The sequence below is a fragment of the Phascolarctos cinereus genome, unplaced genomic scaffold (assembly GCF_003287225.1).
Source record: "Phascolarctos cinereus isolate Bilbo 61053 unplaced genomic scaffold, phaCin_HiC Scaffold_3;HRSCAF=262, whole genome shotgun sequence".
NCBI lineage: Eukaryota > Metazoa > Chordata > Mammalia > Diprotodontia > Phascolarctidae > Phascolarctos > Phascolarctos cinereus.
The window spans coordinates 206,995,898-207,011,070 of NW_027555736.1; the positions used below are offsets into that span (position 1 = coordinate 206,995,898).

At 39.6% G+C, this 15,173-nt stretch overlaps 1 protein-coding gene across 6 annotated transcripts in view; it reads right to left on the minus strand.

Moving 5' to 3' along the window:
- Positions 1-15,173, minus strand: part of DGLUCY (D-glutamate cyclase) — a 174,446-nt gene that overhangs the window by 45,738 nt on the left and 113,535 nt on the right. For all 6 annotated transcript variants that reach the window (XM_078151427.1, XM_078151428.1, XM_078151426.1 and 3 more), the window contains one exon: positions 8,245-8,442. In XM_078151427.1, the coding sequence (XP_078007553.1) occupies positions 8,245-8,442 (198 nt within the window). The remainder of the gene's footprint in view (positions 1-8,244; positions 8,443-15,173) is intronic.

A 15,173-nucleotide genomic window follows, 5' to 3' on the forward strand; every position in this document is an offset into this window, starting at 1 on the left:
TGGTTATATTTATCTAGTTCTGAGAGGGGAAAATTGAGGTCCTCCACTAGTATAGTTTTATTACTTATTTCCTCCCATAACTCATTCAACTTATCCTTCAAAAATTTCAATGCTATGCCATTTGATGCATATATGTTTAGTATTGATATGACTTCATTGTCTATGGTACCTTTCAGTAAGATATTATTTCCTTCTTTATCTCTTTTAATTAGATCTATTTTTGCTTTTGCTTTGTCTGAGATCATGGTTGCTACCCCTGCTTTCTTTGCTTCAGCTGAAACATAATAGATCCTGCTCCAGTCCCTTACTTTACCCTGTGTGTATCTCTCTGCTTCAAACGTGTTTCTTGTAAACAACATATTGTAGGATTCTGGTTTTTAATCCATTCTACTATCCGCCTCTATTTTATGAGAGAGCTCATTCCATTCACGTTTATAGTTATAACTAATTGTGTATTTCCCTCCATGCTATTTTTTGCCTGTTTATTCTCCTCTCTCTTACTCCCTACCCTTTCCCTCCTCATAAGAGTTTCACTTCTAATCACTGCCTTCCCCAATATACCCTCCCTTTTATTAGTCCTCCCTCCCCCTTCTATGATCTCTCTCCCTTTTTACTTCCTTATAAGGTAAGACAGATTTGTATAACCAGCTGAGTGTGTATGTTATTCCCTCTTTGAATCAATTTTGATGAGAGTAAGATTTAAACTTTGCCTGCCACTCCCCCATTTCCCCCTCCATTATAATTAGCTCTTTCATGCTTCTTTTATGTAGGATGATTTATCCCCATTCAATCTCCCCTCTCCTTCTTCCAGTGCAATTTTCTTTCTCACCCCTTTCTTCTGTTTTTTTTTGGGGTATCATCATACCAAAATCACCTTATAGCCACACCATCTGTCTCTGTATACTCCTTCTAATTGCTCTTATAAGTAATAAAGTTAAGAGTTACAAATATTTTTTGGCCATATAGAAACATAAACAGTTTAGCCTTATTAAATTTCTTACATTTTCTCTTTCTTGTTTCTTTTCTACCTGTTTGTTTCCCTTGATTGAGTCTTATATTTAGAGGTCAAATTTTTTCACTATGGTCTTTCAATTAGAAGTGTTTGAAAATCTCCTATTTCAGTAAATGTCTATTTCTTTCCCTAAAATATTATATTCAGTTTTGCTGGGAGGTGAATCTTGGTTGTAATCCTAACTCCTTTACCTTCCGGTATAAAGCATATTCCAAGTCCTCTGGTTCTTTAATGTGGAAGCTGTCAGATCTTGTATAATCCTGATTATAGCCCCATGATGTTTGAATTGTTTCTTTTTGGCTGCTTATAATACTTTCTCCTTGACCTGTGAGCTCTGGAATTTGGCTATGATGTTCAAGGGTGCTTTCACTTTGGGATCGCTTTCAGGCAGTGACTGGTGGATTCTTTGAATTTCTATTTTGCCTTCTGGTTCTAATACGTCAGGGCACTTTTCTATGATAATTTCTTGAAAGATGTTGTCTAGGCTTTTTTTTCCCTTCTAACCATGGCTTTCAAGTAGTCCAATAATTCTTACATTATTTCTCCTGGATCTATTTTCTAGGTTAGTTGTCTTTCCAATGATAAATTTCATACTTTTTTTTTACTTTTTAAAATTTTTGTTTTATGATATCCTGATGTCACATAGATGTCACATGAGTTTCCATCAGATATCCTGGTGTTGCATTAGTTTCCACTCGTTCAATTGTAATTTTTAAAGAATTATTTTCTCTAATGAACTTTTGTACTTCCTTTTCCCATTTGGCCAATTTTATTTTTTGGGGGAGTTATTTTCCTCAGTAAATTTTTATATTGCCTTTCTCATGTTACTGACTCTTTTTTCCACGATTCTCTTGTATTACTCTTATTTCTTTCCCCAATTTTTTTCTACTTCTCTAATTTGTTTTTTTAAATCCTTTTAAAGCTCTTCCAGGAATTATTTTTGGGTCTAAGACCAAATTACATTTTTCTTTGAGGCTTCACATGTAGACCTTTTGATACTATTGTCCTCTTCCAAGTTTCTACCTTGATCCTCCCTATCACCACAATAACTTTCTATAGTCAAGCTCTTTTTTGGGTTTTTTTTTTTGTGCATTTTTTCTGCCTTTTTTTTTTTTTGACTTTGTGTTTTTATGTGAGAGTTGGGCTCTGGTCCTGCACTGTCCCAGTCCCAGGTTTTTTGTGCTGGGGCTCTGGGTCTTACTGCTGGCTTTCACTGGGTTTCAGGGTTTAGCTGCTTGCTTTCTCGGGAGGGTAGGCTTCCCTTCTGGCTTGTACTGTGGAGGGGCCCTCCCTGTTGGCTTCCCCTGGGTGTGGGGTTTAGCTGCTGGCCTACTCCAGGGGTGGGGCCTTGTTGCTAGACTGCTATAGTAACAGCTGGAGGAGTGATCTTGCTGCTGGTCTGCCCCAAGAGTGTGACCCTAAGCTGGATTGCTATGGAAACAGGGTCGGTCTCTCTCTCTCTCTCTCTCTCTCTCTCTCTCTCTCTCTCTCTCTGCTGCTAGGCCCCAGGGGTGGGGGTCTTGCTGTTGCTGTTGGCCAGCTCCAGGGAGGGGCTTTACTGCTGGTCAGCAATGGGGTCACTGGTAGCTTGTGCTGGGGGTGGGGTCGCTGGGATGGGGCTTGGATGCTGGTTTGCAGGAGGGCAGGACCTGCTGGTGGATTGCTCCAGGACTGAAGCTTTGCTCCAGGCCCCCTGCTGTGAGACTGGCTGTTGCCAGTTCTTGGACCTCCCTCTTCCTTACCCCAGGGAGATAGACCTTTCCTGACAGGCTGGTAAGCTGCCTCCCTGTTCATAGACCAGTTCTGAGGTGGTTTTCTAGTTGTTTGGAAGGGAATTTGTGAGGGCTTCAGAGAGTTCATTCCTCTCTCCACCATCTTGGCACCAGAAGTCCCACACAGATGTTAAAACTGAAGCCCAGAGAGGGTGATTTGCCTGAGGTCATAGGGATGGTAAGGCTGGGATCTTTGGGACTCGATTTAAAGCCAGAAGGGATCTAGTACAAATCTCTCACTTTACAGATAAGGAAACTGAGGACTAGAGAAGGCTTAAGGCGGAGGAGTGCCGATAAATGTTTAGGAACCAGCTCTCTGAGGAAAAAGAAATGAATGCAACACACATTTTTAAGTTTAACCTGGGCTAGCAATATCTTCTCCATCATTTAAGTTAATCAATGCACAACAAATCAAGCCTACTCTGTAACTTTGAGGATTTCAACAGCGTAAATGCTTACAGTGAGAATGTAAAAATCAGCTCTGCCGGTGAGAGCTGGCTCTGACACACTTGTGACCAAGCCACACAAGCAGGGAGTGACAGCCAGGGTTTCAATCCGGACTCTCTGACTCAAAATCCAGGAGTCTTATTTTTCCATCCAACAGATACTCTGATTCTAGATCGATTCCCCTGCCCCAGCCAGCCTCAGTTTCCTCATCTGTAAAGTGAGAAGGTTAGGCTAAATCAGGCATTCTTAATCTTTTTTGTGTTACGCACCCCTCTGGGGGTCTGATGAAGCCCACAGAATTTCAGGATGTTTTTAAATATATAAAACAAAGTACACAAAGTTACAAAGGGAAACAATTATACTGAAATATGTTAATTTTTTTTAAAAAAAAAGAGTTCACAGACCCTAACACCTCTGAACTCCATGGTCTATAAGGTCCTTTCCAGATCTAATATTACATGTTCTAAATTCTTCCTGGCGTTTGTCAAGCATAGTGAATGTACTTAGCTCCCTCTGGTGGCCACTGGTAATCCTCTTAATTTAAGATGTAGAAAAGGACTTTGAATATACGGAGCTCCTTCTCTAGAGTTGAACCTCTTCTAGGCCTCTTTCAGTAACCTCACTCCAAACAAGTAATAAACAGAACCATCCACAGAACCCTCGTCTGAAGCCCAAAGAATGCCCTCCTGAATATCTTAAGGTATACTTGGCCTGAGACGGACCGAGTTTGCCTACGGTGAGGCCCCAGCATTCGGCCACAAAGGTGGCAGCTGGTGTGATCATGCCAATCTGGCCAAGGTAGCTGTTAGTTATTCCACAGTTTCCTAAGGGATGGAGTGCAGGTTTTAGATGGAGGGGATTAGTGGATACTTAGGCAGGTAAGGTAGAGAACTGGAAGTATCAGAGAGAGAGGTGTTGAGCAAGGACAGGTAAGGATGATCTGCCTCTCTCCTGAACCTAACCCTATCCTTACTCCCCCGCCCAGGGGTCTAAGAAGTCTCAGAGAAGCAGTATGGGGTAATGATTGGAAAATATGTGTCTAAGTCAGGAAATCTTAGGTTCAAGCCCTGTCTATGACACATGCTAGCTATGTGACCCTGGGCAAGTCACTTCCTCTCAATGTCCCAGGAAGCTCTCTGAGGCATAGAGGAGGTGCCAACCTACACGTAGAGAGAATATCCTCACTGGGAGTTCTCTTGGGTCTTGATAATAGTTCAACCGTTGTTCTTTCAAGTACCTCCCCCAGCATCTGCATTAAAAAGTTTCAAAAGATCTACAATTCTTAGTGGTCTTTTAAATGCTAAGTAGAGTCCCAGAACATTCTCCAAGGAGGTGCCAGGCCTTTTATATCTTGAGGGCCAGGAGAGTCTAATCAACTCTAAACATAAATTGCAAATTTGTATGCAAATTCAAGAAACAGACAATATGGTATGAATTTTTCAAAGACTACTACTGCCGGCCAAGTTCCAGTCTGCCTCCAAGTAAAAAGAGTAAAAAACAAAAAACTGGAATAAAACAAATGACTAACAAAAACAAAAAAGGAAAAGGAAAAACTGAGCTTCTCTTCAGAGGGAAACTTCTCTAATCCCAAAGGAGCTCCTAGATTAAATGAGACTCTTCCCCAGGGGGGAGCTCAAGTAGAATCCTGCAAATAAGGAGTGGGTGGGGGAATAGGTGTCACTTGAACCTCTCTTTGAACTGATGCAGAGTGAAGTGAGCAGAACCAGGAAAACAGCTTATGCTTTAACAACAACAACAACAACATTATAAAAATGAACAATTTTGAAAGACTTAAGACCTCTGGTTAACATAATGAGGAACCAAGATTCTAGAGCACCAATGATTTTGAATGCTGCCCATCTCCTGACAGAGAGGTAATGAGCTCTCTGAGCCAGAGTAAGATACACGTTTTTGGATGTGATCAATGTGGGGATATGTTTTGCTTGACTATGTATATACGTTTGAGAAGTTTTATTTTTCTTGGAAGGGGGTGCTAAGGAGAGGTGGAAGGGAGAGCGGGTAGGTGCTTATTATTTTTTAATTTAATTAGGAAAAGATGCAATTTTATTTTTGCCAAGTTTATGGGTGTCAGGTGGTTCTTCAAAGTTGTTTTCAACATATATTATGTATAACATTGAAATCACTTTTCAAAACTTAAAGCACTACATAAATGCTAGCTATTATTATTTTGTGTTTCTTTAATTATCATTGCATGTGGGAAAAATTTAGAAGTTAGGCTGCCACAGCAGAACAATGGAATTCCAAGACCTTGTGGATAGTCCCTCAACCAATCAGAAAGTGCCCCAAACATTCTGCAAACAACTAGGTCCTTAAGAAAGAGCCCTGGAGGCTAAACTGGTTGCAGCCTGTTGGGGTCAAAGACAGGGCAAAGGCTTTTCTCCACTGTGCATGCCTGCTTAATAAGCTTATTGAATATTAACTGGCACACTCCAAGGGCCGAGTCGCCCTTTTTGAACATGGGACTCGCGAATTGGGAGGCCTTGACATGAAAAGGAGGATCATGGGATGGGTGGTTCAGGAAGGGTGTAACTCAGATGAGCTGGACCTATCCTAGACCTGAGAGGAGGAGCAGGATCACACTAACTGTGCAGAAGCTGGCTCTCACTTCTGTACAGTGTGCCTCTCCCACTAGGGGGCGCACCCGATTCTTGCAAGAACTGTAATTAACAATTCTTTCACTTGAGACTTAAGTTTCATTATTAAGATTGAGACTCCACCCAGCATTGCAACTTGGAAAGCAATGGGCTGCAGGCTAACTTCCCAACTCTGCTGAGGGGATTCAAGGGGCTCTATTTCTAACACTGTAGTTGCAGTTTTTATAGTGATTATTAACAATTTTTATATCCTGTTTTAAAACATTTTTTCTTACTCTTTGACCACTATCCATTGTAGAATTGGAATTATCATTGCAACTTTTAATAATCCTTTATATCTTTTATGTGTCTAATTTTTATCTATCATACATGCCATGAATTTTTTCCCAATCTGTTATTTTTTATCTTAATTATACAGTTTATATTGTACAAATTTTTAAAATTTTTCATCTACCCTCTACCTAATAAATTTCTTCTCTTTGTTGAATTGAAAAATAAGTCATTTTTCCTCTACAATTGAGCTAATCACTTTATTCCATTTTTTGGAAGAGAATGTTAGAGTTTTAAAAAAATGTTTGTCTCTCAATAGCTAAAATTCATTCAGGTGTATGGTGTAAAATGTAAGTCTAATTCCCTTTCCTACCCCAGAATACCATCAATTTTCTCACGTGCATTTGTGAAATAATGAATTCTTTATCTAGTTTTTATTTTCCATGGGTTTATCAAACATTAATCATTTCTACATATTTGATTGGATAACTGGGGCATCTTTCATTGATCTACTTCTTTCTGTTTCCCTACTACCAGATAGTTTCGATGATGACCACTTGTCATGATGACCAGCTTTAAAGTCTTAAGATAGTAAAACTGCTTACATCAGCTTTTCTTTTTAATGTGCCACGAGGTATTTTAACCCACTTTTTTCATAATGTCATTATGATTTTTTCCTAATTCTAAAATGAAGCACCTTGGTATTTTGATTGGTATGGAGTTACCTACAGACATATTAATTGTCCTTCTTGCTATATTAATCCAATCCCTTCATGAACATTCAGTTATTTAGGTTCTCCTTTATTTTGGTCATTATAATTTTATAGTTGTTCTTATACAGATTCTTTGTATTCCTAGGTAGATTAATTCCCAAATATTTTATAGTTTCTAGAGTTACTTTACAATGAGTTTCTCTTTTTAAAAGATCTTTTTCTGTTATTACTTAGGAATGCTGATGATTATGTGAATTAACTTTATATTTTGAAGCTTGGCTTAAATCTATTTTTTTGGTAGAGGAAGTCAAATTTTCTATATACATTATTATGCCATATCCCAATAATGATATCTGGACTTCTTCACTTCTAATGTTAATCCCTCTAATACCTTTTTCCTATACTATTGTGATTTTGAAATTTTCTCATACTGTGAGAGTGAAAATACTAAAGGTGAGAATGGCTATTCTTACTTTGTACCTGTTTTTAGTGGGAATGTTTCTAATTAGAGGGGTAGCTGGGTGGTACAATGAAGAGACAACAGGGTCTAGAGTCGGGAAGACCTGAGTTCAAATCCAGTCTCAAACACTTATTAGCTATATGACCCTGGACAAGTCACTTAACTGTTTGCCTCAGTTTCTTCATCTGTAAAATGAGCTGGAGAAGGAAATGGCAAACCAGTCTAATATCTTTGCCAAGAAAACCCTGAATGGAGTCACAAACAGTCAGACATGACTAAAAATGACTCAATGATTCTAATTATATGTTACGTTGATTCAGCTTATTGTTTTGAAGAAAAACCTCTCTATATCCATTCTTTTTAGTATTTTTTGCCATGAACAAATATTCGATTTTATTAAAGGTTTTCTTTGCATCTATTGCTATAATAAACCCCTCATTTTCAGAGGAGGAAACTGAGGCCCAAGGTCACATAGTAAATGGCAGAGTTGGGATTCAGTTAGATTACAAATTTTTTGACCTCACCTTACCATATTTAATTCCTTTTTATTGAAGGCAAGAAAACTGAAGCCTGGAGAAGTTAAGTAATTTAAGTAAATTCCTATTCTAGAACTCTTTACACTAAACCATTTAAGACTCACCATGACAATGCAGTAGCAAATCATAGTCTGGCTATGATTGGATGGGAGATCTGACATGTCCTTGGTACCACCAGCTCATCTCGCCTATGTCCTATATAAGGGTTCACCAGAATACTATTTAGAAGGAAGCAAAGTTAGCAGCAACCCAGCCAGATGTTTAATACAAAAAAGTCAGTAGTATATACACTAAGTATAACCTTTATGTTCAGTTTTAGTTTTCTAGAGCAAGAAGCACCTCCTTGATCCCAGGATGTTTCTTTCTGTCTTTTTTTTTTTTTTGAGGGAGGAGAGGGGGTGTTTGTTTGTTTTTCTTACCTGGATCTCTGGCAATTATGTTCTCTAGCTCTCTAATTTTCTGTACACTGGAAGATGAAGTAATGCTGTACTGCAGAGGATTTTGGGAAATGCAATGGACCTCTGGGACTTCCCCAGGATGACTCACTTGAATGCTTTTATCCTTCTGGTCGAAAACAACTGTATACCCAGGAGCGCTGGTGAAAGCCAGGGGTGACCCTGAAATAGACAAAAGGTGATGGTGTTTCCACTCAGTACTTGGGACAAGAGGGATTTCAATTCAGTACAATTAATCAAGCACCTACCATATACAAAGCAATGTGTAAAGTAATGGGGATGAAAGACATAAATGAAATCATTCTTACATTTTAGTTATAAGTTTATATTCTATTGAAGGGAAGAAAAGGAATATTTGTAAAAGAGCAAAAAACAAAAATGGTTCAGGAACATTAAAACAAGGCTAAGTGGGAGCCTAAAGGTCATCTAGACTTTGGGTGGCCATATCTGAATATGAAAGGCTAGGAATGTTGTTAGATGAGTCTATCTATGACCTTGCCACTTGGACTTAGCTTTTTGTAGGTGATGCTTTCTCCCCATCCTCCTCCTTGATCCACATGAGAGACCAGAAGAGATACAGAGTTAAAAAACTTCAGAACCCTTAACCTCAGAGCCACCAAAGTGATTTTTCTTTTTTCTTTTTTCACATTTCAATTTATTTATGTATTTAGTTTTCAACCTTCATTTCCACAAGATTGAGTTCCAAATTTTCTCCCCATCTCTCCCCTTCTTTTACAGGAAGCCTTTCCCAACCCACCTTAATTCTAGTGACTTCCCTCTGTTAAATATTTCTTATTTATCCTGTATATAGCTAGCCTTGTATATATTTTTTGTATGTTGTTTTCCCCAATTAGACTGGAAGTTCCTTGAAAGCAAGGACTGTATTTTCCTTTTTTTTTTTTGTACTCTAATGCTTAGCACAGTGCCTGGCACATAGTAGGTACTTAATAAATGTTTATTGATTGATTACTATTATAGATTGGTAGTTATTGGACAAATAGCCATTATATGGCTTATAGTTTAGTTTTAGGAGATTAAAATCAACAGACATAAAGAATGCTCACTATGGGAGAGAATGAAATTGCCCAAACTCTGTTCTAGAGAGCTAGAGTCTCGGAGGTTTGAATTGCCTTTTGGACATGAGAGGCCCAGGTAAGTTTTGTAGGAGAACAAAAACAAAACAAAAAATCACAAGGGGAAAAAAGTCAGGGTTTTTCTCCCTTTCCCTAAAGAACACTGCTGGTCTAAGGCAAAAGCCTTTTGAAAAGAATTGTTTAACAGCAGCAACAACAAAATAGCCTCTGGCTATGAAATAAAGGAGGGGCAGCTACATGGCTCAGTAAATCCAGCATCAGACACTGTGTGACCCTGGGCAAATCACTTTACCCTGTTTGACTCAATTTCCTCATCTGTAAAATGAGCTGGAGAAGAAAATGGAAAAGCATTCCAGTATCTTTGCCAAGAAAACCCCAAATGGGGTCACAAAGAGTCAGACACAACTGAATGGGAGGTCCCAGTGAAGACTCCTCAGCATAATTAAGATTTCGGGTAAGACTGAGTGGGATGAGGGTTCCTGTGAAGATTTTTTAGAAGAATAAATAGAAATTGTATTGTGACTCAAGGCAGGCATAGTAGCCTGACAGGCCTAAATTTCAGTTTATTAGAAATCACCTGAGTTACAGGAATCCAGCCCCAAATATCCCCCCCTTCTTATGCCATTGTTGTCTTGGTAGTTAAAGTTTGCCAAGCCGGAAACCCTTGAAACCCCTCTTTGTATCATGTTGTTACACCTGTTGCTATATTTCGGTCATGGTGACCTGGCTATACAGTACAGCGTCTACCTTGACTGTACATTTTTAATTGTTTCTTGCAACACTTCAGTAAACTAAGGGGCTAAATACAGATATGTATATAGTTCCTTTTGTTTTGTGTTCTGTTTCTATAGGTTGTGAGCCAAACATTGGCCAGTTAGTGGGAGAGGGGCTTTACCCGTTAGGGCTATTTAATCTGGTTCTTCTACTTCAGTAATCTGTCTCCCCTTATCAGAGCCTACTGGTGGAGGGACACCCTATTCTCGAGAATAGCAAATAAAAATTAACTTTCTGTTTCTCCTTGAAGACCTCTAAGTATGTTTTTTAATTTGAGTGGCATCCCACACACAACTGAACAACAACAACAAATGAACTAAAAGAATGTCAGTGCCTACTCGTCTCAAAAAGAAGAGACCACCAAGAAATTTAGCTGAGCCAAAAATTCTGGAAACAGGGTCAGACAGAGAATCATCCAGAAGACATTCTGTGCTATCAAAGCAGCATCCAAAAGCAGTGTCCAGCTGAGACAGAGAAGATTATGTGTCTGAAGACCATTGGGGAACAGGCCTTATGGAAGGCAACATGATGCTATCGCCAAAAGACATCAGCGGTCCTGCAAGCATCCAACACTATTCGTGTGCCCTGACCACGTGTGTTCCCTGTGTGTGTGCACCTCCAAGCAAATTCCCTATTTGTGTCCATTCTTTCCACTGTTGATATTGTGGGACAGTGAGCCCCAGGCTTATATAGAGGAAATGTTTTATTGCCATTTAAACGTCTGTGTCCTCCAATGGTTTTGCGTGGGTATACGCGCATGGAAAACCTTGAACTTGGGGCAGCCACTGCTGGAGGATCTACCCTTTGAGTTAGGGTGCAGTCCCAAGGCTCTGTACCAATATATCCAACTTTGGGGAAAATGTAAGGGGGAAATGGAGGTTGTCTATTGCTGATATGCTCAGATAATTCTATTGTTCATTCACAGAATTATAATCTAAAATGTTAAGAACTGGAAGCTATCTGAGAAATAGAACATCTAATCCAACCCCTCTTTTTTTTACAGAAGAGGGAGGCCTAGAAAAATGGTAGAATGTACCCTAATTCACATAGGTGTTTTTGGCAGAGCTAAAACTAGCACTCAGCTCTCCTGCCTCCCAGTCTAGAGTCTTTTCTGCTAGATTTCACAAGCATATTTGAATTTCATAGGCCTTATAGGAACCAAGTTTATTCAACACTTTAATATAGGAAAAGCTCTAATAAAGACATAAAATGTAATTTAAGCAAATTAACATTTTGCATTGGAACCAAAATGAAAATAGAACAGGTTTTGTGAATTTGTTCATTACTCAGTCATGACTTATGGGCTCTTGGCAAGAAAGTCTAAAAATGGCCAGTAAAAACATATTTTCTTTATGTCTTGTGAATCTAATTAGGAGGAATTTAAACTGAAAAGGAAAGACAAGGAGGGGGGAAAAAACCTCCATAGATCTGACAAGGGTAGCAGCTACCACATACAAGAAATAGCAGAAGAAAGGACCAATGTCCAACATCCAAGAAGAGAACCAAAAATAAAAACCCCATGGCCTCTGATGTCTACATACAAAGGCATCAAATGTGGGTAAGAAATATGGTGAATTAGTGACCTGAATGCAAGGAGGAAAACTTGACCTCACAGGTATCCTAAGACTTTGTAAGATAGGGCCTTTGAATAGAAATTGAACTCTAGAAGGGCATATACCTTATTCAAAATGAGAGGGAAAGATAAAAGTAGGGTGGGTGGATAGTATTGTATATTGGAGACAGATTCACATGAAGTCCAGAGGCTTAAGGGAAAAGCTTTTGAGTGAGCACTCCATGATAAAAAGCAACTGGATAAGAATCAACAGAAATAGATGTTATGTTAGGGGGTATATCATATATACCTAAATGGAAGCAGGTAGATGGCGCAGTGGATAGAGCACTGGGCCTGGAGCCTGGAAGACCTGAGTGAGTTCAAATTTGACCTCAGACACTAACTAGCCATGTGACCCTTGGCAAGTCACTTAACCCTGGCTGCCTTAATCTACTGGAGAAGGAAATGGCAACCACTTCAGCATCTTTGCCAAGAAAACCCCAAGGGCAGTACTGATACGACATGGTCCATGGGATCACAAAAAGTCCAACATTACTGAACAACTAAACAACAACATGTATACTACACACCACTTGGACAAAAGGAGTAATTGGGTAATGAGTTTGGGAGACAAATCACAAATCTGATGACCAGCATCACACCATTGAGAGTAGCAGGTACACCATGGGAGGAAGGATAGCAAGAGAAAGGATTGTTTATCCAAACCATTCAGGCATCTTTTGGCACTCTCTTCCTACCAAAAGCCAAGGAGCTCCTATATTTGTGACTTATCTTAAAGATAATTTCATTTTTTAAAAAAAGACTGGGTCCTCCCATCTCGCCCAGGTAGCAACTATTCATAGTCCCCATTCCCATTACAACTCAGCACAAGAGCTTTGATCTGCTCCATTTATGACCTGGGCTCAGTCACTTCTCCTTAGGCAACTTGGTGTGTCCCTCCTTGGCAGCTTACCATATGGATGCTGAGGTTATTGTGGATACCTAATCAATCATCTTTAGCCCACTGTAGCTCAGAACTCCCACATTCAAGACATCTGCTGGCCTCAGCCCTCCTCAGCTTCAACTGGGATTACAGGTGTGTATCTTCATACCCAGCAAGGATAATAATTTCATTTTTCAAAAGGTATAGAAAGCAACAAGAATTTTTTTGCATTGTGTAGCCCTTTATTAGCAACTAAAATAGAATGTGTCTGTTGTATAACATGGGTAGTAGTTGACTATACTGGAGATTTATTATATTCTAATACAGATAAATGCAATTTTCATTATTAAAAAGTTTCTCTCTTTTTTGTTTGTTTATAATTGGCAAAACTATTCTGAAAGCTGAATATATGTGCACAGGTCTGCAAAGAGTGCAAATTTAGAATATGGTAAATGCTTTACAGGTTGTATTAGAAGAACCATCTGCCACCATGACCTTACATTCATCACCAATTTTTTAAATCATAAACTATTTTGATGCTAGCCTTCCTTCCTTCCATTGTCCTAAACAAGAAAGTATTTTATAGTGAATTGCAGTTAAGGAAGTACCATACCTACTAGAAAAGAAGAGAAGAAAGTTCTGTTAATTTTGAGGTTTCAGTATTCCCAAAGATCAGGAACTGAATATTTGTAAGGGCTAGGCTGAGACCCCATTTAGAGTATGGGTATGTGCAGGTGGTATCCCTGAGTATCTACAGCAGGGGTAGGGAGCCCGAGGTCTGGAAGCCATAGTTCTGTGAAGTTTGGATTCAGTCAAAGGACTGCACTTGAGGACCTAGAGGGCCACATGTAGCCTTGAGACTGCAGGTTCCCTGCCCTTGATCTAGAGCTTCAGTGGACTGTAAGCATTCCAGATACATAATTCACTGAACCATCTTACCAGTTTCTATACTGGCTTGCCTGGGCATAATTCAAAAATGAAAAGGTCATATTCATTCCATTCTTCTGGAACTCAACAAAAGGAAATATTATCAGATGATTTCAACCATAAAGAAAAAGAGGTTATTGAAATGGGAACGTGAGGAAACTTGAGTGAAAGTGACCATTTATAATCACTGAGTTCATGATGGTGAGAAGCAGCAAATTCAGGTAGTCTGGCTTGAAAGGTAGATTTGGAGAAAGCACATTTCACAGCATTCAAAGAAAGGACAGCTGGGATTCAATGGCCTGATATTTTGAAGGGGAAGTTGATCCAACAGGGATGGGAAGTTCTCGAGACTGGAATTCTGAAGATAAGCAGAAATTGTTGTTCGTCCTCTGTTCTCATAGAGGACCAATGACATCATGAGGGGGATGTCTTGATCTGAGCACAAATTGGATTTAAGTGAGGCAGAGCTGCAAAAAATCATCAGAAATTATTCAAATAAGAAGAGAGGAAAGGAGAAACTGCTTAAAGGAATGACTGAGATACACAGGGAACTAGACACATTCAGATTTAGAGAAGATTTGGGTAGATTATGGAAGCCAGGTTGAGTAACTGAGTGTAAGGGGGAGATTAACCTTTGTCACCCATGGCAGAGTTGCTAGCGGTTGCTACCAGTTTGCGTGTTGCTAGTGCTTTCTTGAGTTTTCTCTGAGTCTCAGGAATCTGCTTGGCCTGTTCTTCGTCACCACTAGGCCTACAAGTCATGCTAGGTATTCTGTGACACTGCGCTTCTTTGTTAGCCCTTGTTCTCTTGAGTTCTTAGTGCCATGCTTCCCCAAGGAAGAGTGGCTGCTGACTAACTCATTCTAGCCTGAGGGCCCAGCTTATGCTTTAAGAAAGGAACCACAGACAAGTCTTTGCTGCTTCAGAGAAAACAAGTCTAGTTGTTTGCATTCGTTATTGCCTGGTCATTTCAGTCATGTCTGACTCTTCTTGACCCCATTTAGGGTTTTCTTGGCAAAGATACTGGAGTGGTTTGCCATTTCCTTCTCCAACTCATTTTACAGATGAAGAAATTGAGGCAAGCAGGGGTAAGTGACTTGCCCAGGGTCACACAGCTATTAAGTGCCTGAGGCTGGACTTGACCGCTAGTATTCCTGACTCCAGGCCTGGCACTTTATCCACCCTATCACCTAGCTGCCCCAAGAAGATTGAATTATCCAGGTCTTGTTTTGTTCCTATGCTTCCAACCAAAAAGACTGATTTTTGCATTGCACAGAACAGAACAAAAAGGATTAGCATGGAGTAGGAAATGCTGATAAGTGAGGAGATGAGCAGGCTGCCCTCAAGGAGTTCAAGTTATCAGGACTAGACGAATAATATCTTAAGAGGATTGAAAGAGCTGACAGTTATGATTGCTAAGTCACTATGGGTAATCTTTAAAAGAGCTTGGAGTACAGAGAGATACTGTTGTTGTTGTTTTAGTTCATCCTTTGTTTTCAAAGAGGACCAGTGGCATCAAGGAACCATGTCTTGACCTGTTTGTGGACTGGATTTAAGTGAGGCAGAGCTATGCAAAATCATCAGCCTCCTTTTCTCTTCCAGA